Below are 26,606 nucleotides of genomic sequence, written 5' to 3' on the forward strand. Positions count from 1 at the left end.
GACACCAGGTCTCCACCCTGCATTGTAAGCAACCACAGCTCCTGGTCATGCATCTGACTTGAGATTGTCCACCAGTTCGAGGAGATAGACTGTTTCCTGCCTAACCTCTGGCTCACGATTCTTGCTGCCTCCACAAAATGGAGCTCTTTGGCTATGATGATCTGGGGACACAATCTAAATTCAGTTTTCACCCAGATGTTCTCACACATATTTTCCAACAGTAACATAATCAGCTGTAGATCAGTAGCAGGAACTCTTGCTTATCCAATCCTGCCATGGCTATCTATCAAATAACTGAATAGCAAAATTTTCTTTGTGACACAGTTTTACATTTTTGCTTGATACTCTCCACGTGCAATTCTTTCTAAATGTATGAACAGTTATTTGCAGCTTTTTAACATTTAAATGAGCTACCATTTGTAGATTGAGGTTATCAATCCCAACAAGATGCTGTCTGTGATGTGCCAAGTCAGACACTGACCGGCCTACAGCAAACCTTTTATTTTCCAGCATGAATCACTTCTTCCACACAATCTACAATAACACTACACAGAAATCAATCTTAGTCACAGACAGGTCTGCTCAGATTTTTAAAATCTATGTTAAATTATTCTACCTTTATCTCACCTCAGCTGAAGAAAGTCAGTCAAGCCAGGAATAATTCCACAACTGGTCTCAGTGATCTCACTGACAATGTTGTCAGCTGTGGGCTGGCTCCCAGACAATGCCAGAGCAGACAGACTTAAATTAAATTCTGGATTAGTGGTGCTGGAAGAGCACAGCAGTTCAGGCAGCATCCAAGGAGCAGCGAAATCGACATTTCGGGTAAAAGCCCTTCATCAGGCTTTTTATTCCTGATGAAGGGCTTTTACCTGAAACGTCGATTTCGCTGCTCCTTGGATGCTGCCTGAACTGCTGTGCTCTTCCAGCACCACTAATCCAGAATCTGGTTTCCAGCATCTGCAGTCATTGTTTTTACCCAGACTTAAATTAAGAACAATGCTGCAGTCTAGCCAGCACATGTAAACAGAAATAACAGCAAGAAGGTTCAAAACTTAGCTGAACATGGAAAAAGTATGTGAGAAAAATGATGTCTCCCTTCACGTATGCATTCTGTGCCTATCCGAGTAGCACAGATATTCACGCAAAGTGGGCACCCGAATAAGCCATCAAGTTTCACCATATTCTTATATTTTATTAACACAATAACGACTCCAGGAAAGGGGCTGAGCTTTTTAAATTGAGGCAAGTAGTAGGAAAAATAAGATTTGCCATATTCTTACCAATGACTACATTGTGCTCCGGGTGAGCGTTGATAATTGCTTTGATCTCGTCAGTAGCTTCTTGACGGGAAGGCACCATGGACTCGGGGTCACAGTTTGTATTGTCTAGATACAGGAGATCTATCCTTCTTTCTGTGTTCAGTGGTGGATGGGTGAACATCACAGGTGTGTAACGGAAATCCGCTATATCAAAAATAAAATCAAAGTCTCCATCAATGTTCTCTGGCTGATTTTCAGCACCCCCTAGTTTTTGTATATTGCACATATCTTAGAGTCACAAAGTTGTACAGCAGCAAAGCAGACACTTCACTCTAACTTGTCCATTCTGACCAGATACCCAAAATTAATCTAGTCCCATTTGCCAGCATTTGACCCATATCCCTCTAAACTCTTCCTCCTCATTGATCCATCCAGATGCCTTTTAAATGTTGCTATTGTACCAGCCTCCACCACTTCCTCTGGCAGCTCATTCCTTACACGCACCACCCTCTGCGTGAAGTTGTTGCTCCTTAGGTCACGTTAAATCTTTCCCCTCTCATCTTAAACCTATGGCCTCTAGGTTTGGACTCCCCTATTCTGAGGAAAGCTATTCACTCCACCTATCCGCTCTTCATGATTTTATATACCTCTAAAAGGTCACCCCTCATCTTCCTACACTACATGGAGAATAGCCTCAGTCTACTTAGTCTCCTTCACGAGCTCAAATCCTCCAACCTAAGCAACATCCTTGTAAATCATTTCTACACCCTTTTCAAGTTTAACAGCAGCTTTCTCACAGCAGGGAGACCAGAATTGAAAGCAGTATTCCAAACATGGCCCAACCAATGCCCTGTATAGCCGCAACATAACAACACAACTGCTATACTCAATGCACTGACCAATTAAGGTAATCGTACCAAACGCTTTCTTCACCACCCTGTCTACCAGTGACTCCACCATCAAGGGAATATGAACCTGCACATCAAGGTCTCTTTGCTCAGCAATATTCCCAAGGGCCCTACAAGTCATGCCCTGATATGCCTTACTAAAAGCAACACCTCACACTTACATAAATTAAACTCTATCTGCCACTCCACAGCCCATCGGATCAAGGTCCCGTTATACTCTGAGATAACCTTCTTCGCTGTCTACTGCACCACCAATTTTAGGATCATCTGCAAACTTACTAACCATTCCTCCCAACACTCACAACCAAATCAGTTATATAAATGACAAAATGCAGTGATTCTTGCAGCACACTGTGAGTCACAGACCTCCAGTGAAAAACAACCCTCCACCACCAACCTCCTTATCCTAACTTCAAGCCAATTTTGTATCCAAATGGCTAGTTATCCCTGGATTCCACATGACCTAACCTTGATAATCAATCAATCTACAAAGCAGAACCTTGTCAAACATCTTGCTGAAGTCCATATAGACCATGTTCAATGCTCTGCCTTCGTCAATCTTCTTTGTCACTTCAAAAAACTCAATTAAGTTAGTGAGACACAATTTCCCACACACAAATCCATGTTGACTATCCTCTCACCAATCCCTGCCTTTCCATATACATATAAATCCTGTCCCTCAGAATCCCCTCCAATAAATTGCCAACCATTGACATCAGGCTCACCAATCTATAGGCCCCCTGGCTTTACCTTTCCACTTTTCTTAAATAGTGGCACCACATGAGCCAATCGCCAGTCTTCCAGCACCTCACCTGTGGCTATCAATGATATAAATATCTCAGTAAGGAGCCCAGCAATCACTTCCCTAGCTTCCCATAAAATTATAGGATACACCTGATCAGATCCTGGGGATTTATCCACCTTTATGCCTTTTAAGATGACCAGCACCACCTCTTCTGTAATATCAACACTTTTCAAGATATCACTATTTATTTCTTCAAGTTCTCTGGCTTCCATATCCTCCTCCACAGTAAAATACTGACAAAGTGCTCATTCAGTACCTCACCCATCTTCAGTGTTTCCGCACGTCAATGGCCTTGTTGACTCTTAAAGGGCTCTATTCCCACCCTTGTTACTGTTTTGCCCTTAATGCATTTGTAGAATCTCTTTGGATTCTCCTTAAGTCTATTTGCCAAAGCTTTCTCATGTCACTTTTTTGCTCTCCTGATTTCCCTCTTGAGTATACTCTGACTGCCCCTAGAGTCTATAGGAATTCACTCGATCCCAGCTGTCTACACTGACTATAAGCCTCCTCCCTTTTCTTGACCAGAGCGTCAATTTCTCTAGTTATTCAACATTCCTTACACTTACCAACTTTGCCCCTCACGCTAACAGGAACATACCTACTCTGGACGCTTACTACCACATTCTTTTTTAAGGCCTCTGATTTTCCAAACATTCTTTTTGCCTGTGAATAGCTTTTCCTAATGTGTTTTGAAAGTTCTTGCGTAATACCCTCAAAATTGGACTTATACTAATGTAGAACACTAACTTTTTGATCAGGTCTATCCTTTTCTTTAATTCTAAAACTAATAGAATTATGATCACTCATCCCAAAGTGCTCCCCCACTCAGTCACTTGTCCTGCCTTATTTCCCGAGAGAAGGTCAAGTTTTGTTCCTTCTCTAGTAGGTCTCCACAGACACACACACACAATCTGAAAATGCTCTTGTACACATTAAACAAATTCCTCTCCACCCAAACCCTTGATACAATGGCAATCCCAGTCTATGTCTGGAAAGTTAAAATCCCTTAAAATCCCTATCAAAGATCTCCTTACAAATGTGCTTCTCAATTTCCTGCTGACTCTTGGGAGAGCCGACAGTACAATCCCAATGGGAAGATCACCCTTTCTTATGTGTCAGTTTCACATATAACTCCACTGGACTTAATCTCAGGGGTATTCTCCACAAGTACATCCCAAATGTTATAACTAACCAAAATTGCCACTCCCCCTCCTTTCTTGCCACCCCCCTTCAATCCTTCCTATAGCATCTATATCCTGGGACTTTCAGTTGCCAGTGCTGCCCTTCCCTGAGCCACTTTTCTGTGACAGCAAAGGCATCCCAGTCTCATGTTCCCAACCATGCCCTGAGTTTAACCGCCTTACCTGTCCGGCCTCTTGCATTGAAGTAAATGCAATTTATCAGTCTATCCTAGTGTTCTGCCTTGCTCTAGCCTGCCCTGACTATTTGACTTGCTCCTCTTCCTACCTGTACTAGCCTTAGACTTATTTCATTTCTCATACTCCCTTTGGATTCCAGCAGCACATTCCTTTTTTGATGTCACTCGCTATCGCAGGTGAAATTAAATGCTCAGTGTGAATGTTGGTAATTAGGAAAACAGATATGTGCATTGACACATGGAAATGTGTGGGCGTAGTTATCTTGGTTTATCCAGAAGTTACTCAGATGACTATTCCTTTGCCCAATGTTTCCTGGGGAAGCACCTGGACAAATAACACTGGAACAAAACTCCAATTTTGCATACAACCTGGACAGCAGGGAAATTACCTATGAGGAGTTTAATTTTTCTGAGCAATTTCTATAGCGGTCACACTGGGTCTTCCTGATGATCCCAAAACACATCTCAGGTTGCATATCTGATCTCCACAGTAAGCCAGAGATTGAAAGGTCTGAGCCAATGTGTCCCATGTCCCTTACTTCCAGAAGTGCAATGGGAGAAATGATGGAGAGGAAAGAGGTAACACCACAGATCCACAGATGAGGGGCTTTGGAAATAAGCACAGACAACATAAAAGGAAAGAAAATCAAAAGGTGATCAAATAGAGGCGTTAAATATGTTAAAATATTTTTACAGTTCAGTTATCAGCTATTTCCACGAGTTAACAAACTTGCATTAAAAAGGACACAAGTTAAAATAACCATGCAAGAGACAAAAGTTCTTTTTTTGTGTCAAGGATTGCTAAAGCAAATGAAGCACTATCCTACCAAAAACACCGGTGAAAACAGGACCCTTAAAAGTTCTTTAAATAAATGCGGAATATTACTTTTAATAGAAAAACTAAACTGAAACTTGGAAAGATCACAGTAATCTTTCGTGAAAATATTTCACTCTATTTAGCTGTGTAGCTTTTGAAAAGCAAAAAAAAAGTTACCAGCTTTCTTTTTAAAGTAAATATCACCTTCCTTAAATCTTTTCATTTAATCCCACAGTCATGCTCTGACTTTTCTTTTTGGACAGTGATTGCTTGTCTTCCAGTTGTTGACTCAACTGACCAGTCACTCCAGGCTGTGAAGCAATCCAGCTATTTGACCAAGGGGGGGGGGGGGGGGGGCATCACCATCAAGCCAAATCATGTCCAAAGCCAAAAATCAAATACATGCATTTACAGGGTGAGGGTTGGGCAGGGGGAGGGAGTGCTGGCTTTCCCCCTGTACAGCCAATGGGAAAATGTCTTATAAAACTCCAGCAATTTGACTGGTTGAAATCAGCTAACTGAACACAGACTGGAGCATCAAGCAAATGCCACATCACTCAGTGCATGGCCTGCTGAGCCACCAGGTGAAGCTCCTTAACTACTGAATAAAAGTAATTCCTTAATGAACAAGGAAGACGACATTTGTTAAAACAAGCTGCAGGGCATTGTAATCTGCCACAGCTAACTGGTTACTTTTTCCTTTCCATCACCTCATCAAGTTTCTGAGCAGAAAATCTGTTAGTGGAAACCCTAACTTTTCGACATGGTTTCTTGCATTGACATTCCAGCAATGCTGGAAAATTTGATTCACCAAAGCCACTCAATTACTTTCAAAGCTGCAGTGATCTGAAAAAGAATGTGCGAGTAAGAACAAAGGAGAACAATACAGCACAGGAACAGGCTCTTCAGCCTTCCAAGCCTGCGCCAACACATTTTGCCCTTCCATGCTAAAACTGCCTGCACTTACTGCATCCATAGCCCTCTATTCCTTTCTTATTCACTTATTTGTCCAGGTGCTTCTTGAATGCTCTATTATGTCTGCTTCCGCCATCTCCTCTGGCAACACTTTTCAGGCACTCACCACTCTTTGAAAAACTTGCCTCGCATATCTCTTTTAAACTCCACTCCTCCCCCCACCACCGCAACACCTTGAACCTGGGTCCCCTAGCAATTGATCCCACTACCCTGGGAAAATGCCTCATACTTTCCACTCTATCCATGCCATTCACAATCTTATAAACTTCTGTGAGGTCACCTCTCAAACTCCTGTGTTCCAGTGAAAACAAACCCAGTCTATCCAACCTTTCTTCATAGTTAAAATCCCAATACCAGTAAACACTCTGGTAAGTCTTTTCTATACCCTCTCCAAAACATCCACATCTTTCTGGTTGTGTGGTGACCAGAACTGGATGCAATATTCCAAGTGTGACCTAACTAAAGCTCTAGAATTCTGCAGCATAATTTGACTATCCCTATACTCCATGGTCCTTTCAATGAAGGCAAGCATGCCATAAGCCTATTTTACCACCTTATTTATCTGCACTGCCACCTTCAATGATCTGTGGACCTGCACACTTCGATCCCTCTGCATATCAATACTCCTCAGGGTTCTGCCATTCACTGTATAAGTTCCACCCGCACTTGACCTGCCAAAAGGCATCGCCTCACATTTGTCCGGATTAAACACCATCTGCCATTTTTCTGCCCAGGTCTCCAGTTGATCTATATTCTACTGTATTCTCTGACAATCCTCCTCACTATCTGCAATTTCACCAATCTTTGTTTGGTCTGTAAACTTACTAATTAGACTAGCAATGCTTTCCTCCAAATCATTTACATAGATCACGAATAGCAGAGGTGCCAGCATTAATCCCTGTGGAAGACCACTAGTCACAAAACTCCATTCCAAAGAGCATCCTTCCATTGCTACCCTCGGTCCCCTATGACCAAGCCAGTTCTGTATCCAGTTTGCCAGCTCACCTCTTGTACCAGTCTGACACGAGGAACCTTGTCAAAGGCTTTATGGAAATCCATGTAGACAACATCAACCGCTTTTCCCTCAATCACCTTCATCACCTCCTCAAAAACCTCGATCAATTTAGTGAGACAAGACCACCCCTGCACAAAACCCATGCTGTCCCTCGCTAAAAAGGCCATTAGCTACTAAATGAGTATAGATCTTGTCCCTGGGAATCTTTTCCAATAACTTCCCAATCACCAGTGTGTGAGACTCACAGGCCTGTAATTTCCTGGATTATCCCTGCTACCCTTCTTCAACAATGGGACTATGTTGCTATCTGAAGTAACTGTTCATCTACCTTTTATTTACGTCAATGCTATCCAGCTCCATCCTTTTCACTGTACACTCTCAAATTCTTTTCCGTCCAGCCAGCTAAGCCAAACAATTTCAAGAAAATCCATTCATGGAAACTAAATTTCCAGCCCTGCTGAGATGAATAAAAGGACTGGAAGTTTCATTCTATCGTAAGGGTAATAGAGAAGTATAACAATACACCCTTGTCTTTGACCAAATTGAACAAGTCTCAAGCTAAAAGGGAGTGGCAACTTCAATATCTTGCTTGTTCGCTCCAGAAAAGGTCTACTGAAAGCTACAATTAGAATTCTAAGAAAATTCATTTTTGAAATACATAAAAGTTGAAGTTTTTTAAAGTAAAACTATCTGTAGCCACCGGACGTCAAAATAAAACTTCCTTAAAATATAAGTAAAGTATTTGTGCATTTTTAGGAAGTTTCATTTTGTCTAACTTCAGACAGCCTCAGGAGAGAAGGCAAACAGGTTTGAGGCTTTCAGGTCTTTCCCTAGGTTTCTTCTGCAAAATGGCAAAATAGTCGTCTCTAATTAATGATTTCCATCTCAATGTAGCTGAGATAGGAATTTTAACCAATCGAGATGGTGGCATAGTGGTTATGTTGAGGCTGTTTCCCTCGAAACATGGATTCAATTCCATCATAGTCACTGTGGGAATTACAATTAAATTAATACATCTAGAAATAAAAACCAGGCTAACAGTGATCATGAAATCATTGTCGATTGTCACAAAAGTCCATCTGGCTCACTAACAGGAGATTGGACATACAGACACGACTGCAGACCCACAGCAATACGACTGACACTGAAATGCCATTGAAGTAACTCAACAAGCCTCCGCGTTATATCAAGCAAAGTAAGAAAGGAATGAAACTGGCTGTACTCTGGAAGCAAAAATATCATTCACAGCCCTGTCAACCTTGCAAAATCCTCCTTATTGAAATGTGGGGATGTCAAGATTGGAAGAGGTGCCTCCCAGACTAGTCAAACAACAGCCTAACATAGTAACACTCACAAAATCATCTCTTACAATGTCCCAGCTCCCACCACAACTATCCCTAGTGTGGGGAGGGAATTGCCATCTTGGTAGTCCTTAACATTGATTCCAGACTCTATGGAATCTCCAGGCATCGGGTCCAACATCAACAAGGAAACCTATTGATTACCATCAATTACAGGCTACCACTATACATTCCATCCCCAATTAAATAGTACTCTTCCATCACTAGAAAAGCACCGAGGGTAGCAAGAACATGAAATGTCCTCTTGGGTGGCAGACTTCAATGTCCATTATCAGAAGTGGCTCAGAAACACTCCTACTAACCGAGCCAGCCAAAACTCAATCGGCTGAGGCTGTCTTCCCTGGAGCATCCGAGGCTGAGGGGTAACCTCAGAGGTTTATAAAATCATGAAGGGCATGGAAGACAATAAACAGACAAGATCTTTCCCCTCAATTGGAGGAGTCCAGAACTGGACAGCATAGGTTTAGGGTGAGAGTGGAAAGATTTCAAAGGGACCTAAGGGGCAATGTTTTCACACAAAGGGTGGTGCATGCATGAATGAGCTGCCAGAGGAAGTGGTGGAGGCTGATACAATTACAACATTTAAAAGGCACCTGCACGGGTGTACGAATAGGAAGGTTTAAAGGGATATGGGCCAAGTGTTGGCAAATGGAACTGGATTAATTAGGATATCTGATCAGCATGGACAAGTTGGACCAAAGGGTCTGTTCTGTGTTGTACATCCCTAGGACTCTATGACATCTGCTGGGTTTGCCACTGATGGTGAGGGAACCAACCTGATCATCATCAATCAAGCTGTCACAGATTCACCTATCCATGACCATACTAATAGAAGTGACTACTGCATTGTCCTTGTAAAGGTAAAGTCCCAACTCACATTGAGGATACTCTGCATCATGTTGCCTGGTAACATCATCAAGTTAAATGTAATACGTTTTAAACAGATCAACAATTCAAAACTGGACAACTGAGAGGTTCTGTGGGTCATCAGCTACAGCAGAATTATTGTTAATGGAACGTGGACATCACTGGCTATGCCAGTATATATTACACTTCCCTAACGGACCAGCTGAGAAACAGCCACAGTGTTGTGGGTCTGGAGTCACATGTGGGCCAGGTAAGGATGTCTTTTTTCCTTTCCTGAAGGACGTTGGTGAACTAAGTGGGTTTTTCTGACAATTGCCAACTGTTTAATGGTCATCAACAGACTGTTAATCCCAGATTTTGGCTAAATTTAAATCCTGCTCTCTGTCAAACAAGAAGCTTGGCCCCCAGAACATTACCTGGGTCTCTGCATTCATAGTCCAGTGATAATGCCACTAGGCCAGTTCTTCAAGTTCGTGTCCTAAGCGCAATCATCTTCAGCTGTTTCCATCATAAAGTCAGAAATAGCATTTTCACAGATAATTGTACAATATTTAACAACATTCATGACTCCTCAGGTACAGAAACAGCCCATATTCATATTTAGTCAGACCTGGAGAGCATCCAGGCTTGGGTTGATCCGTGCATCACACAAAATGCAAGTCAATAACCATCTGTAACAAGCGAGGGTCTAATCACCTTCCTTGACATTCAATGGTCCTACCATCACTGTAACCCCCAATATTAATATCCAGATGGTTATCACTGACCAGAACCTGAACTGGACCAGCCATAAAAGTACTGTGGATACAATACCAGTTCAGAGACTAAATACTATGCTGCAAGTAGCTCAACTCCTGACTCTCCAAAGCCTGTCCACCTTTGACAAGGCATAAGTCAGGAGAAGAATACTCTCCACCTTCTTAGATGAGTACAGCTCCAACAACACTCAAGAAGCTCAACATCATTCATGACAAACCAGCTCCCTTGATTGGCACGGCATCCATAAACCTTCACTCCCTCCACCATCTACAGTGGCAGCCTGTGTATCATCTCTGTGTACTCACAGAGGTTCCTTGAAAAGCGTCTTTCAAACACAAGCCTCTATCTCTTCGGAGGGCAAGGGCATCAGATGCATGGGAACATAAGCACCTGAAACTTCCCCACCAAGCCATACATCATGCTTGGACTTGATGACGTCTATGACTGCTTCACCTTCACTGGGTCACAATTCTGGAACTCCTTCCCCCATAGTATTGTGGTTATACCTACATCATAAAAACTGAAGGAGTCTGATAAAGGCAGTTCATTGCCACCTTCTCCAGGGCAACAATAAATATTGGCCAGCCAGTGTCACTCACATGGCACGATCAAATAAAACCAAAACTCCAAATTGTCCCTTGTGTCACATTCAGCAACATAGAATAAAGTTGACTTGAAACAGATGTATTTGTAAATAATCTACAATACAATGAATAGATCATAACATACGTTTAGAAGATATTTGTCATACCTGTGTACAGAACTGTGCCAAAATAACCTTCAAAGAGAAACATGACGGAGCCAGGGCAGTGATTGCTGTCAATCAATGTCACAGTCATCGTCTCGTTCCCAAATTCATCAAGATATAGGAGGTGGCTCTCCCCTAACTCCAATGGGTGGATCCAGATTTCATCCACCTAACAAAAAATAAATAAATAAAAACAACAAACAGGTCAAGGCAAATCATGAAATTTCACAAATGAGATCAGCTTAAGGGGGAGAACAGAACAAAAAAGTTCCATACTGGTTAAAAGGAGAGGTAGGTCATTGTAGCTGGGATGAAAAGGGCAAAACACAAGTCAGTTAGAGGCAGAAACAACACAAATAGTTTTTATTTTTGGCAGACCTAGTCCAAAGATGTAGAACACTCAAAACATAAAACAAAGGCAGAAGGGGAGAGACTGAGAAAAGAATAAGGTGACATGTAGGAGTAATTAACAGTTTAGAACTGGTTGGAGTAATTCAACAGCATTGTCATAATGCATGCACTTTGCCAAGAACAAATAGCCTAACTTTAAACAACAAAATCTCAAAGCCGATTTCAGAGTGCAGTACTGGACAGTTTCCAAACCAGTTACATTTGAGCTTCAAAACATGTGCAGGTGTTCTATAAAAGTATGCCAGTTTTGACCTATGAGGATCAAGTGACAATGATGTTACTAGCCAGCAAGTCTGAGCAATTATAGAGTTCAGGAAAACTGTAAGTTATAGCAAATGGCAAACCAGAGAGGGAAAAGGTAAAATTTGAAAAGGTTTGGAGGCTGTTATTTTGTGGAAAGGATGCAGGATCAAGTGAAGAACAGGATGTAAGAAGAGAAATTCAAAATAGTCTGAGGGAACCTAATCAATGACAGAGAACAGGGCAATCAAAAAGGCCTGTCTGATAAAGTCAAGGGATAGTGACGTGTTAAAGGAGTCAATTTGGAAATGAAATAGAAAGGGGGAAGTCAATCATTTTTGGTAGAGAAGGTGGAACTTGGAATTACTAACTGTTTTGTATGCTGTTGCATTGTTTTGGAACTTTGGAGGAAAAAAAAGTCAAATTAACAGCACTTTTAAAAGGAGAGGAACAGAAAAAGGCAGCACATGGTCAGGCAGTGCAGGGCAGACAGACAGAGAGGGTGAGAGAGAGAAAGTGAAAGAAACCCATAGTGCTCCCAAACACAGCAGTGAATATGCGCAGTTACTGCTTTTGCAGTTTGGAGTGCGTCTGGGAAAATTAACAGTAAAATTCACAACTGATCTTGGAGAAACCTGTTTGGGAGAGGTCACAGCGCAGAAACAGATAAATGAATATTTTAATTGTGGCCTTACAGTAAGCCTGCAGTAGTGAGTAGAATGGGATCTTTCTTGATTATATGTTTCACTAGGATATGCCTCTTGATTAAACTTAAAAATATAAGCCATATTAGCCTGGAGCACTGTCTTGTAGTGGATTAAGACAGTACTATTTTCTAAGTCTATGGAGTGAAAGAAGCAAAAACTGCCCTCAGGAGAGTGATATGCTCTTCTTGTCAAAAGTGGGAGTTTAGGGAGAGTTTGTGTTACGAAGGATTATATCTGCAATAAATGCCGTTGGTTGCAAGTTCTACCAGAGACAGTTAGAGGCAATGAGGTATTTACACGAGCAAGGGAATATGATGATGGCAGTTATCGGAAGGGAGAAACATTGCAGATAGATGGATTAACTCTAGGAAACGTAAGAGAGGTAGGCAGATAGTGTAGGAGTCTTCTGTGGCTATCCCCAATTAAAACAAGTATACTGCATTGGAAAATATAGGGGGCGATGGATTCCCAGGTGAATGTAGCACGAACAGCCAGGGTTCTGAAATCGAGATTGGCTCTAATGCAATGAGGGATATGTCGGGATCCAAGAGATCATTTGTGTTAGGGGACTCTCTTGTCAGAGGCACTGACAGACATTTCTGGGGCCACCAGCGAAAAATCAGATGGGGTGTTGCCTCCCTGGTGCCAGGATCAAGGATGTCTCAGAGAGGGTGCAGAATGTTCTCAAGGGGGAGAAGGACCGGTAGGAGGTCATTGTACACATTGGAACAAATGACACAGGAAGGGAAAAGGATCACATTCTGAATGGAGAACAGAGAGTTAGGCAGGAATTTAAAAAGGAGATCCTCGAGAAAAGTAATATCTGGATTACTCCTGGGGAGGGTATGAATAGGAGGACAGAGCAGATGAACGCATGGCAAAGGAGCTGGCGTATGGGAGAAGGATTCATATTTTTGGATCATCGGAATCTCTTCTGGTGTAGAAGTGACTTGTACAAGAAGGACGGATTGCACCTGAATTGGAAGGGGACTAATATACTGGCAGGAAGATTTGCTAGAGCTGCTCAGGAGGATTTAAACTAGTAAGGTGGTGTGGTGGGGGGAACCCAGGGAGATAGTTAAGAAGGACATCAATCTGAGACCGGTATATTGGAGAAAAGGAGTGAGTCAAATAGTCAAGGCAGGCAGGGACAAAGCAGAGAACAAGGTAGGGATGATAAATTAAACTACATTTGTTTCAATGCAAGGGGCCTCACAGTGAAGGCAGATGAATTCAGGGCATGGTCAGGAACATGGGACTGGGATATCATAGCAATTACTGAAACGTGGCTTAGGGATGGACAGGACTGGCAGCTTAATGTTCTAGAATACGAATGCTACAGGAAGGACAGAAAGGGAAACAAGAGAGGAGGGAGAATGGCGTTTTTGATAAGGAATAGCATTGCAGCAGTACTGAGGGATGATATTCAAGGAAATACATCCAGGGAAGCTATTTGGATGGAACTAAGAAATAAAAAAGGGATGATCACCTTATTGGGATTGTATCATAGACACATTAATAATGAGCAGGAAACTGAGAAACAAATTTGTAAGACCTCAGTTATCTGTAAGAATAATAGGGAGGTTATGGTAGGGGATTTTAACTTTCCAAATATAGACTGGGACTGCCTTAGTATTAAGGGTTCAGATGGAGAGGAATTTGTGAATTGTGTACAAAAAATTCTTCTCATTCAATACGTGAATGCAACTACAAGAGAAGGTGCAAAAGGAGAGGTCACCCTGTTGGGAGTTTTCCAGAGGCCTCCCAATACTTCCAGAGATGTAGAGGAAAGGAGAGCAAAGAGATTCTTGATAGGAATGAGAGAGACAGAATAGTTGACATGGGGGACTTCAACTTTCCAAAAATTGATGGGAACACTATAGTATGAGTACTATAGATGGGTCAGTTTTTATCCAGTGTGTGCAGGAGGGCTTCCTGACACAGTACGTAGAAAGGCCAACAAGGGGCGAATCCACATTAGATTCGATACTGGGTAATGAGCCCGGCCAGGTGTTAGACTTGGAAGTAGGTGAGCTCTTTGGTGATAGCGATCACAATTCTGTTATGTTTACTTTAGTGATAGAAAGGGACAGGTGTATACACTGGGCAAGAGTGACAGCTGGGGGAAAGGCAATTACGATGCAATTAGGCAAGATTTGGGAAGCACAGGATGGGAAGGAAACGGCAGGGGATGGGCACATTAGATACATGGACAGTATTCAAGGAAAAGCTCCTGTATGTCAGAGATGTACAGCATGGAAATAGACCCTTCAGTCAACCTGTTCGTGCCGACCAGGTATCCCAACCCAATCTAGTCCCACCTGCCAGAACCCGGCCCATATCCCTCCAAACCCTTCCTATTCATATACCCATCCAAATGTCTCTTAAATGTTGCAATTGTACCAGCCTCCACCACATCCTCTGACAGCGCATTCCATATATGTACAACCCTCTGCGTGAAAAAGTTGCCCCTTAGGTCTCTTTTATATCTTTCCCCTCTCACCCTAAACCTATGGCCTCGAGTTCTGGACTCCCTGATCCCAGGGAAATGACTTTGTCTATTTATCCTATCCATGTCCCTCATAATTTTGTAAACCTCTATAAGGTCACCCCTGAGTCTCCGACGCTCCAGGGAAAACAGCCCCAGCCTGTTCAGTCTCTCCCTGTAGCTCAGATCCTCCAACCCTGGCAACATCCTTGTAAATCTTTTCTGAACACTTTCAAGTTTCACAACATCTTTCTGATAGGAAGGAGGCCACAATTACACGCAATATGCCAACTGTGGCCTAACCAATGTCCTGTACAGCCACAACATGACCTCCCAACTCCTGTACTCAATACTCTGACCAATAAAGGAAAGCATACCAAATGCCTTCTTCACTATACTATCTACCTGCAACTCCACTTTCAAGGAGCTATGAACCTGCACTCCAAGGTCTCCTTGTTCAGCAACACTCCCTAGGACCTTACCATTAAGTGTATAAGTCCTGCTAAGATTTGCTTTCTGAAAATGCAGCACCTCGCATTTATCTGAATTGAACTCCATCTGCCACTTCTCAACCCATTGGCCCATCTGTTCCAGATCCTGTTGTAATCTAAGGTAACCCTCTTCGCTGTCCACTACACCTCCAATTTTGGTGTCATCTGCAAACTTACTAACTGTACCTCTTATGCTCGCATCCAAATCATTTATGTAAATGACAGAGTAGAGGACCCAGCACCGATCCTTGTGGCACTCCACTGGTCACAGGCCTCCAGTCTGAAAAACAACCCTACCCCACCACCACCCTGTGTCTTCTACCTTTGAGCCAGTTCTGTATCCAAATGGCTAGTTCTCCCTGTATTCCATGAGTTCTAAGCTTGCTAATTAGACTCCCATGGGGAACCTTGTCAAACGCCTTACTGAAGCCCATACAGATCGCATCTACTGCTCTGCCCTCATCAATCTTCTTTGTTACTTCTTCAAAAAACTAAATCAAGTTTATGAGACATGATTTCCCACGGACAAAGCCATGTTGTCTATCCTGAATCAGTCCTTGCCTTTCCAAGTACATGTACATCCTGTCCCTCAGGATTCCCTCAAACTTGTCCACCACCGAGGTCAGGCTCACTGGCCTATAGCGCCCTGGCTTGTCCTTACCACCCTTCTTAAACAGTGGCACCATGTTTGGCAACCTCCAGTCTTCTGGCACCTCACCTGTGACTATCAATGATACAAATATCTCATCAAGAGGCCCAGCAATCACTTCTCTAGCTTCCCACAGAGTTCTCGGGTACACCTGATCAGGTTCTGCGGATTTATCCACATTTAACCGTTTCAAGACATTCAGCACGTCCTCCTCTGTAATCTGGACATTTTGCAAGATGTCACCATCTATTTCCCTACAGTCTATATCTTCCATATCCTTTTCCACAATAAATACTGATGCAAAATATTCATTTAGTATCTCCCCCATTTTCTCAGGCTCCACACAAAGGCAGCTTTGCTGATCTTTGAGGGGATTAGTGGTGCTGGAAGAGCACAGCAGTTCAGGCAGCATCCAATGAGCAGCGAAATCGACGTTTCGGGCAAAAGCCCTTCATCAGGGCCCTATTCTCTCCCTAGTTACCCTTTTGTCCTTATATATTTGTAAAAACCCTTTGGATTCTCCTTAATTCACTTTGCCAAAGCTATCTCATGCCCCCGTTTTGCCCTTCCGACTTTCCTCTTAAGTATACTCCTACTTTCTTTATACTCTAAGGATTCACTCGATCTATCCTGTCTATACTTGACATATGCTTCTTTCTTTTTCTAACCAAACCCTCAATTTCTTTAGTCATCCAACATTCCATATACCTACCAGCCTTCCCTTTCACCCGGACAGTAATATACTTTCTCTGGATTCTTGTTATCTCATTTCTGAAGGCTTCCCATTTTCCAGCCGTTCCTTTACCTGCGAACATCTGCCTCCAATCAGCTTTCGAAAGTTCTTGCCCAATACCATCATAATTGGCCTTTCTCCAATTTAGAACTTCAACTTTTAGATCTGGTCTATCCTTTTCCATCACGATTTTAAAACGAATAGAATTATGGTCGCTGGCCCCAAAGTGCTCCCCCACTGACACCTCAGTCACCTGCCCTGCCTTATTTCCCCAAGAGTAGGTCAAGTTTTGCAGGTCTAGTAGGTATATCCATAGACTGAATCAGAACATTGTCTTGTACACACTTGAGAAATTCCTCTCTATCTAAACCTTTAACACTATGGCAGTCCCAGTCGATGTTTAGAAAGTTAAAATCCCTGGCCATAACTACCCTATTATTCTTACAGATAGCTGAGATCTCCTTACAAGTTTGTTTCTCAATTTCCCTCTGACTATTGGGGTGTCTATAATACAATCCCAATAAGGTGATCATCCCTTTCTTATTTCTCAGTTCCACCAAAATAACTTACCTGGATGTATTTCCGGGAATATCTTCACTCAGCACAGCTGTAATGCTGTCCCTTACCAAAAATGCCATTCTCCCTCCTCTCGTCTCCCTTTCTATCCATCCTGTAGCATTTGTATCCTGGAACATTAAGCTGCCAGTCCTGCCCAGCCCTGAGCCATGTTTCCATAATTGCTATGATATCCCAGTCCCATGTTGCTCACCATGCCCTGAGGTCATCTGCCTTTCATGTTAGGCCCCTTGCATTTAAATAAATGCAGTTTAATTTATTAGTCCTACCTTGTCCCTGCCTGCCCTGACTGTTTGACTCACTTCTGTTCTCAGCTGTACAGGCGCTCTCTCTCTCTCTCTCTCTCTCCTGCACTGTCCTCACCATGTGGATTCCTTTGTCCGCTCTTCTCCCTTTTAAACTGCTGTTGGTTTGACTTTTTTTTTCCAAAGTTCCAAAACAATGCAACAGCATATAAAATAGTAATTGCTACTGGAATTCGAGGAGATCACCTCCAATACCTAAAATACCTCAAAAAAAAAAAGGAGTAGCTCTTACAGCCAGAAATGTTTCCCATCCTCCATCTTGGATACCTAGATAAGTATGTACCTGTCAGGCAGGGAGGAGGCTGTAGAGCGCGGGAGCCGTGGTTTACGAAGGAAGTGGAATCTCTGGTCAAGAGGAAGGCGGCGGCTTATGTTAGGAGATGTGAAGGCTCAGTTAAGGTGCTTGAGGGTTACAAGGTAGCCAGGAAAGACCTCAAGAGAGAGCTCAGAAGAGCCAGGAGGAGACATGAGAAGTTGTTGGCAGATATAATCCGCAGTAACCCTTAAACTCTCTTTAAATTCCCACATCTGACAAGTAGTACATATCACTGCAGTTTAATTACATATCATGGTAAACTCTAAGGCTTTCTATAGGTATTTAAGGAATAACAGAATGACAAGAGTAAGAGTAAGATTAAGGAGAGTAGTGGGATGTTGTGTGTGGAGTCAGAGGAGATAGGGGAAGCACTAAATGAATATTTTTCGACAGTATTCACTCTAGAAAATGACAATGTTGTCAAAGAGAATACTGAGATACAGGCTACTAGACTAGGTGGGATTATGGTTCACAATGAAGAGGTATTACAAATACTGCAGAGTGTGAAAATATACAAGTCCCCTGGGCTGGATGGGATTTATCCTAGGATCCTCTGGGAAGCAAGCGAGGAGATTGCGGAGCCTTTGGCATTGATCTTTTAATCGCCATTGTCTACAGGAATAGGGCCAGAAGACTGGAGGGTAGCAAATGCGGTTCCCCTGTTCAAGAAGGGGAATAGAGACAACCCAGGTAATTATAGATCAGTGAGCCTTACTTCAGTTGTTGGTAAAGTGTTGGAAAAGGTTATAAGAGACAGGATTGAGAATCATCTAGAAAAGAATAATTTGATTAGGGATAGTCAGCACGGTTTTGTGAAGGGTAGGTTGTGCCTCACAAACCTTATTGAGTTCTTTGAGAAGGTGACCAAACAGGAAGATGAGAGTAAACCGATTGATCTGGTGTATATAGATTGCAGCAAGGCGTTCGATAAGGTTTCCCACAGTAGGCTATTGTACAAAATGCGGAAGAATGGGTTTGTGGGAGATATAGCAGTTTGGATCAGTAATTGACTTGCTGAAAGACGACAGAGGGTGGTGGTTCATGGGAAATGCTCATCTTGGAGTCCAGTTACTAGTGGTGTACCGCAAGTGTCGGTGTTGGGTCCACTGCCGTTCGTCATTTTTATAAACGACCTGGATGAGAGCGTAGAAGGGTAGCTTAGTAAATTTGCAGACGACACTAAGGTTGGTGGAGTTGTGGATAGTGACGAAGGATGTTGTAGGTTACAGAGAGACATAGATAAGCTGCAGAGCTGGGCTGAGCCGTGGCAAATAGAGTTTAATGCGGACAAGTGTGAGGTGATTCACTTTGGTCGGAGGAACAGGAATGCAAAGTACTGGGCTAATGGTAAGATTCTTGGTAGTGTAGATAAGCAGAAAGATCTCTGTGTCCAGGTACACAGATCCTTGAAAGTTACCATCCAGGTTGACAGAGTTGTTAAGAAGGCATACAGTATTTTAGCTTTTGTTAATAGAGGGATCGAGTTCCGGAACCATGAGATTATGCTACAATCGTACAAAACTCTGGTGCGGCCGCAGTTGAAATATTGTGTACGTTTCTGGTCACCGCATTTTAAGAAGGACGTGGAAGCTTTGGAAAGGGTGCAGAGGAGATTTACTAGGATGTTGCCTGGTATGGAGTAAAGGTCTTACAAGGAAAGGCTGTTTTCGTTGGAGAGAAGGTGGCTGAGAGGTGACCTAATAGAGACACATAAGATAATCAGAGGGTTAGATAGGTTATCCCTGTCCATCCTTTTTCCAAGTTTGGTGACGGCGAGCACGAGGGGGCATAGCTTTAAATTGAGGGGTGATAAATATAGGACAGATGTCAGAGGTAGTTTCTTTACTCAGAGAGTTGTAAGGGTATGGAGTGCTTTGGCTTGCAATGGTAGTAGATTTGCCAACTTTAAGTCGCCATTGGACAAGCATACAGACATACATGGAATAGCGTAGGTTAGATGGGCTTCAGATTGGTATGACAGGTCGGCGCAACATCGAGGGCTGAAGGGCCTGTACTACACTGTAATGTTCTATGTTAAAATTTTACCTATTCTTGGGAAATAAGGCAGGTCAGGTGACTGAAGGGTCAGTGGGGGAGCACTTTGGGGCCAACGACCATAACTCTTAGTTTTTAAAATAGTGATGGAAAAGGTTAGACAAGATCTAAAAGTTGAAGTTCGAAATTGGAGAAAGGCTAATTTTGACGGTATCAGGCAAGACCTTTCAAAAGCTGACTGGGGGCAGATGTTCACAGGTAAACGGACAGCTGGAAAGTGGGAAGCCTTCAGAAAGGAGATAGGGTGTTCAGGTGAAAGGAAAGGCTGGTAGGTGTAGGGAATGCAGGATGACTAAAGAAATTGAAGGTTTGGCTAAGAAAAAGAAGGAAGCATATGTCAGGTATAGACAAGACAGAGCGAATGAATCCTTAGAAGAGTATGGAGGCAGTAGGAGTATACTTAAGAGGGAAATTCAGAGGGCAAAAAGGAGAAATGAGATAGCTTTCGCAAATAGAGTTAAGGAGAATTTAAAGGGTTTTCACAAATACATTAAAGACAAAAGGGTAACTAGGGAGAGAATAGGGCCCTTCAAAGATCAGCAAGGCAGCAGGAGATGGAGGAGCCAAAGGAGATGGAGGAGATTGAGTCGAGATAGCTGGTCAGCATGGACGGCTTGGACCGAAGGGCTATTTCCGTGTTGCACATCTCTATGACTATCTCAGTGCAAAAACTGAGGATGGGGACAAACGAGAATATTTTAACGAGAAAAGCATCCATGAGCCTTCTGCACCTGACAAGGAAAAGTCTGAGGAGCTTGGCACGATAATGAAGGGCAACATCTTTAAAAGTGATTTCTGAAATTTCAGAAAAGTCTCAAAAGGCTACAGTAAGATCTGGAGCAAGTGTGAGAGGCTCATGTCAATTTCAGTGTAGTGGAACAGGAAACTGTCGGAAAAGAGAAATAAAGGGTTTGGGTGGAATCCGTAGGCTCTTGTAATGTGATTCACAGCAAGATGTACAACGGAACCTGAAAATGCAGAGAAAAAGCAGATGGCATTGAAGTGAGACTAGACAAACAAGGGAAGTCAAGAAAGAATAAACAAGGTGAAGGGACAAAGAATGATTTGCACTGCAACGGTTGACCAGCGATGAAATTAAATTCGTCGCCCAGAGATCTGTGTTTACAAAGCCCAACAGCACACTGTAAAATTAAATTTAATAAGTATTGGCATTAGTGGGCTAATATAAATGACGTTGGATAGTTATAATTTTTTTTGTTCACCTATTTTTCTAATCAACCTGTTCAGAGATGCGATTACACACCTTTGGAGGAGGTGGAACTTAAACCCAGGCCTTCTGGTCCAGTGATAAGTGCGCTACCATTGCATCACAAGAGAACCCCCTCAGTTTTAACAATTCAACTCAACTGGGTCATTGATATCATTCAGGTGTTGTCCTCACCTGGTCTGTGATATATGTGATTTAAATGCCATATAATGTGGCTGAGTTCAATGACTTTAGGGTAACTAGGGATGGAGAATAAATCCTGACTGCTCACCCACATCCTCAGAAGATTTTTCTTTCAATGCAGGGCAGGGTGTTGCTTGGGTCGGAGGCAGCCATTTTATACCCTACACGTATTGCTGGTGGCATGAGATATTTTTTCTTTAAACTGAATACAGAGAATGTCCATGTCTCTTGATAATTAACGTCACAGAAAATCTAACTGTGTCAAGGGCTAGTAAATCTATGCTTTCAAAAATAGAAGACAAACAGATCATTTGGACAATGGCTCATCTGTTGATCCTCTTCAGATAAACAGTCGGCAGTACTCATATTCAGAATTCACAAGCATAAACAATTTTTCTGAGTGAAGTACGAGAGAGGCTAGTAGTGCATGTGGGATTATATCCCAGCCTGAGTTGCTATCTTTATGACAGCGAAAAAATAGAACAGTGAAATCTTCACTTCTTTGGCTTACCTGAAACTTCCAATGCAACAACTTGGCAGTTATCGGAGAGCAATATATTGGTCTGCTCCAGGTGGAGGAAAGACCTGATGTATGATCACTGTGCAAGTGGGACAGAAAGAAAAAACGGACATGGCTGCACTTCCGAACCTGCCAGAAATCAACAGCAAACGGAGTATTTGGGATCAAAGTTCCATTCATTGCTCGCTATTTGTGAACAGTCGGCATCTGCACAAGATAAGAAACAATACCCCTGTAACTCAAGATAAAATTTATGAATTAATCTGTCGTTTAATGTTTTACTGAACCAGCATTTCATAATGGACTGACATAAAGCAGTTCTTGATCTGATTAGTCACCATAGAATTGAACCAAGGAATCAGTATGCTGACCAGCTAATTCTACAATCATCTCCTTGCGTATATGTAAAAAGCACTGATTAGTCTTCAGATTTTATTTCAAACTATATCAAAGTTTCATATTTAGCTCAGACTATAAAAAGATAAACCATGAAACTGCCAAAATTTATCTTCCATACCAGTTTTGCGTTTAGATGCCTCAGTAAACAAATCATTTTCAAATTCAAGAGCTGCAGTTACACTAGGCAGAAATGTCAAACCGTTTTGGTGTTTAAACTCTTAAGCACTGGATGCTTGACTCCTGTCAAGATAGCTCTTTCTCTTGGGTACCATCCTACCTACCAACACATGGTTTACATATATAGCTGCAGAGTGCCCTTCTTCCCAATTTCCCCAATGAGCAGACAATTGTCCACGATCATAATGAATGGCAGAATAGACTTAAACTGCCAATGTCCTCTTCCTGCTGTTACATCTTACCTTATCTTGTTACAGTATACAACATGTTACTAGGGTAAAAACAATGACTGCAGATGCTGTAAAGCAAATACTGGATTAGTGGTGCTGGAAGAGCACAGCAGGTCAGGCAGCATCCAACGAGCAGGAATCCTGAAGAAGGGCTTATGCCTGAAACGTCGATTCTCCTGCTCCTTGGATGCTGCCTGACCTGCTGCGCTTTTCCAGCAACACATTTTTAAGAACAGACCATTCAGTCCAACTTGTCCATGCCGACCAGCTATCCGAACCCAATCTAGTCCCACCTGCCAGCACCCAATCCATATCCCTCCAAACCGTTTCTATTCATATACCCATCCAAATGCCTTTTCAATTTTGCAATTGTACCAGCCTTCACCACTTTCTCTGGCAGCTCATTCCATGCAGGCACCACCCCCTGCGTGAAAATTTTGCCCCTTAGTTGTCTTTTATATCTTCCCCCTCTCACCCTAAACCTATGCCCTCTAGTTCTGGACTCCCTGACCCCAGGGAAAAGACTTTGTCTACTTATCCTATCCATGCCCCTCATGATTTTGTAAGCCTCTAGAAGGTCACCCCTCAACCTCCGACGCTCCAGGGAAAAGAGCCCCAGCCTGTTCAGCTCTCCCCATAGCTCAAATCCTCTAACCCTGGCAACATCCTTGTAATCTTTTCTGAACCCTTTCAAGTTTCACAACATCTATCTGATAGGAAGGAGACCAGAACTGCATGCAATATTCCATCAGTGGCCTAACCAATGTCCTGTACCGTTGCAACATGACCTCCCAACTCCTGTATTCAATACTCTGACCAATAATGGAAAGCATACCAAACACCTTCTTCACTATCCTATCTACCTGTGACTCCACTTTCAAGGAGCTATGAACCTGCAGTCCAAGATCTCTTTGTTCAGCAACACTCCCTAGGACCTTACCATTAAGTGTTTAAAGTCCTGCTAAGATTTGCTTTCCCAAAACGCAGTACCTCACATTTATCTGAATTAAACAACATCTGCCACTTCTCAGCCCATTGGCCCATCTGGTCAAGATCCTGTTGTAATCTGAGGTAACCTACTTTGCTGTCCACTACACCTCCAATTTTGGTGTCATCTGCAAACTTACTAACTTTACCTCTTATGCTCACATCTAAATCATTTATATAAATGAAGAATAGTGGACCCAACACAGATCCTTGTGGCACTCCACTGGTCACAGGCCTCCAGTCTGAAAAACAACCCTCCACCACCACCCTCTATCTTCTTCCTTTGAGCCAGTTCTGTATCCAAATGGCTAGTTCTCCCTGTATTCCATGAGATGTAACCTTGCTAACCAGTCTCCCATGGGGAACCTTGTCGAACACCATACTGAAGTCCAACTAAATCACATCTACCACTCAGCCCTCATCAATCCTCTTTGTTAATTCTTCAAAAAACTCAAACAAGTTTTTGAGACATGATTTCCCCCACACAAAGCCATGTTGACTATCCCTAATCAGTCCTTGTCTTTCCAAATATATGCATATCCTGTCCCTCAGGATTCCCTCCAACAACTTGCCCACTACCGTCATCAGGCTCATTGGTCTATAGTTCCCTGGCTTGTCCTTTACCACCCTTCTTACACAGTGGCACCACGTTAGCCAACCTCCAGTCTTCTGACACCTCACCTGACGTTATTAGGCAAGAACTTTCAGAAGCTGATTGGGGGCACATGTTTGCAGGTAAAGGGACGGCTGGAAAGTGGGAAGCCTTCAGGAATGAGATAATGAGAATCCAGAGAAAGTATATTCCTGTTTGGGTGAAAGGAAAGGCTGGTAGTTATAGGGAATGCTGGATAACTAAAGAAATTGAGGGTTTGGTTAAGGAAAAGAAGGAAGCATATGTTAGGTAGAGACAGGATCAGTTGTTAATTTTAAATCTGAGACAGTAAAATTTTTGTTTAGCAAAGGTATCACGGGATATTGACCAATGGCAGAGATATGGAATTATGCCACAGATTAGACATGATCTCACTAAATGGTGAAACACACTCAAGGGGCGAATGATGTATTTCTCTTCCTAAGTTCCTACAAGTATCAGTATGATTTCCAGGAATTGTTAGCTTCCATTCTCATGATGGTTTTTGCTGAAATGCAAGTCTGGTGTGGATCATAAACCCATTCACTAGTGTTGCAAAGTAGCTTGGGGGGGGAAGAGAAAGAGTCTGAACTAAAAGCAAAGCTAAAGGGTCCATTAAATCAATCCACTTCCCCTTGAAGAAACATGTGAGACAGTTAAAAAAAACTTCTGGAATTAAGAGTACTGATGACAGTGAATCCACTGTTGATTGTCAAAAAAATTCATCTGGTTCACTAATGTTCTTTAGAGAAGGAAATTACCGTCCTTACCTGGTCTGGCCCACATGTGACTCCAGACCTACAGCAATGTGGTTGACTCTTATCTGCCACATGGGCATTTAGGGATTGGCAACAAATGCTGACCTCGCAAGCAAGACCTAGCCAGATACATAAATAAAAATGTGGCACTGCTAGCTAGACCATCTGATAATACTGATCCCTAATTTCTCTGGAAAGTTTTCTGCATTCCCTGGGTTGTACAGTGCTGTTAGAGAGTGAGTTCCAGGATTCTGATCTAACAGCAGTGAAGGAACACAACAATTCCAAGTCAGAGCAGTGTGTGGCAAATTTGCAAGTGGTGACATTTTCATGCCTTTTCGACATTTATCTTTTGAAATGGTAGAGGTCGTACATTGGGAAGTGCTTGAAAGAAGACATGAAGATGCATCACAGCATATCTCATAAATGGTACACACTGCTACTGCTGTAAGTCAGTGGTGAAGGAAGTGAATGTTACACCAATCAAACAGATGGTTTTGCCTTGGATGGTTCAAGGTGCCTAAGTGCTTTTGGATCTACATTCATTCAAGCAAGTGAAGAGTATGCCAACAAACTCTGATTTTGGATGTAGCTAAGTTATTTAGTAGAGCAGGGAAGTTATTTACTGCAAAGTTCTTAGCCTCAGACCTAATCTTGTAGCTACAGTTTACATATTGCTAGATCAGTTTCCGCAAAAGTGCAAAAAAGCAGCAATACGTCATGTGCTCCCAAAAACCCGTTCTGCCATTAAATAAGATCACGGCTCATCTAGTTTTGACCCCAAATCCACGTCAGTGCATAACTCTGATAAAATTTCATCAAAAGTCTATCCATTCTGCCTTAAAAATCATCAAAGACTCTGCTTCCACTGCTTTTTCAGGAAGAGATTCAACCTTCTGAGAAAATAAGTTGCCTCATTTGTTTATATGGGGGACCCTTTCTTTTGAAACAGTGACCCCTATTCTATACTCACATCATCTCCACATCTACCATGTCAAGACCCCTCAGGATCTTGTATATTTCATAAAATAACTCTTCTAAGCTTCAATGGTACAAGCCTAGCCTGTCCAACCTTTCTATAAAATGGCTCAGCCATTGTAGGTATTAGTCTTGTAAACCTTCTCTGAACTAGTTCCAATGCACTTACATACTTATTAAAATAAAATGACCAGACACTAAACAATCCCACCACCCTGTGACTGAACACTTTAACTCTCCCTCCCACTCCGCCAAGAACATGCAAATCCTAGGCTTCTTCCACTGTCAAACTCTAGTCACTCAATGCCTGGAAGAAGAACGCCTCATCTTCCACCTTTAGACCCTCCATCCACACAGGATTAAAGTGGATTTCACCAGTTTCCTTATCTCTCCTACCCCACCTTATCCCAGATCCAACTTCCAACTCGACACTGCCCTCTTGTACTATCCTACTTGTCCATCTTCCTTCCCACCTAGGCACTAACAGTGAAGAGCTTCTCACATTCCCCAAATTCTACTGACTCCAATGTTAATAAGGCTCCTGATGTCATATTGGGTCAAATGCACCTTGACTTCATGGGCAGTCACTCTCACCTCTGCATTTTATCTTTCTTATCCATGTATTTACCAAAGTTAGAGTAAGATAAGG

At 42.5% G+C, this 26,606-nt stretch overlaps 1 protein-coding gene across 4 annotated transcripts in view; it reads right to left on the reverse strand.

Annotated features, from left to right (window-relative positions):
- Positions 1-26,606, reverse strand: part of LOC140467183 (5' exonuclease Apollo-like) — a 191,327-nt gene that overhangs the window by 3,514 nt on the left and 161,207 nt on the right. For 2 of the 4 annotated variants that reach the window (XM_072563355.1, XM_072563354.1), the window contains exons 2-4: positions 21,789-22,004; positions 10,899-11,064; positions 1,284-1,466 (exon numbers count right to left, since the gene is read on the reverse strand). In XM_072563355.1, the coding sequence (XP_072419456.1) occupies positions 1,284-1,466; positions 10,899-11,064; positions 21,789-21,977 (538 nt within the window). In that variant the 5' untranslated portion in view covers positions 21,978-22,004. The remainder of the gene's footprint in view (positions 1-1,283; positions 1,467-10,898; positions 11,065-21,788; positions 22,005-26,606) is intronic. The other 2 variants (XM_072563357.1, XM_072563356.1) reach the window with 1 other exon arrangement.

The sequence above is a fragment of the Chiloscyllium punctatum genome, chromosome 45, assembly GCF_047496795.1.
Source record: "Chiloscyllium punctatum isolate Juve2018m chromosome 45, sChiPun1.3, whole genome shotgun sequence".
Lineage (NCBI taxonomy): Eukaryota > Metazoa > Chordata > Chondrichthyes > Orectolobiformes > Hemiscylliidae > Chiloscyllium > Chiloscyllium punctatum.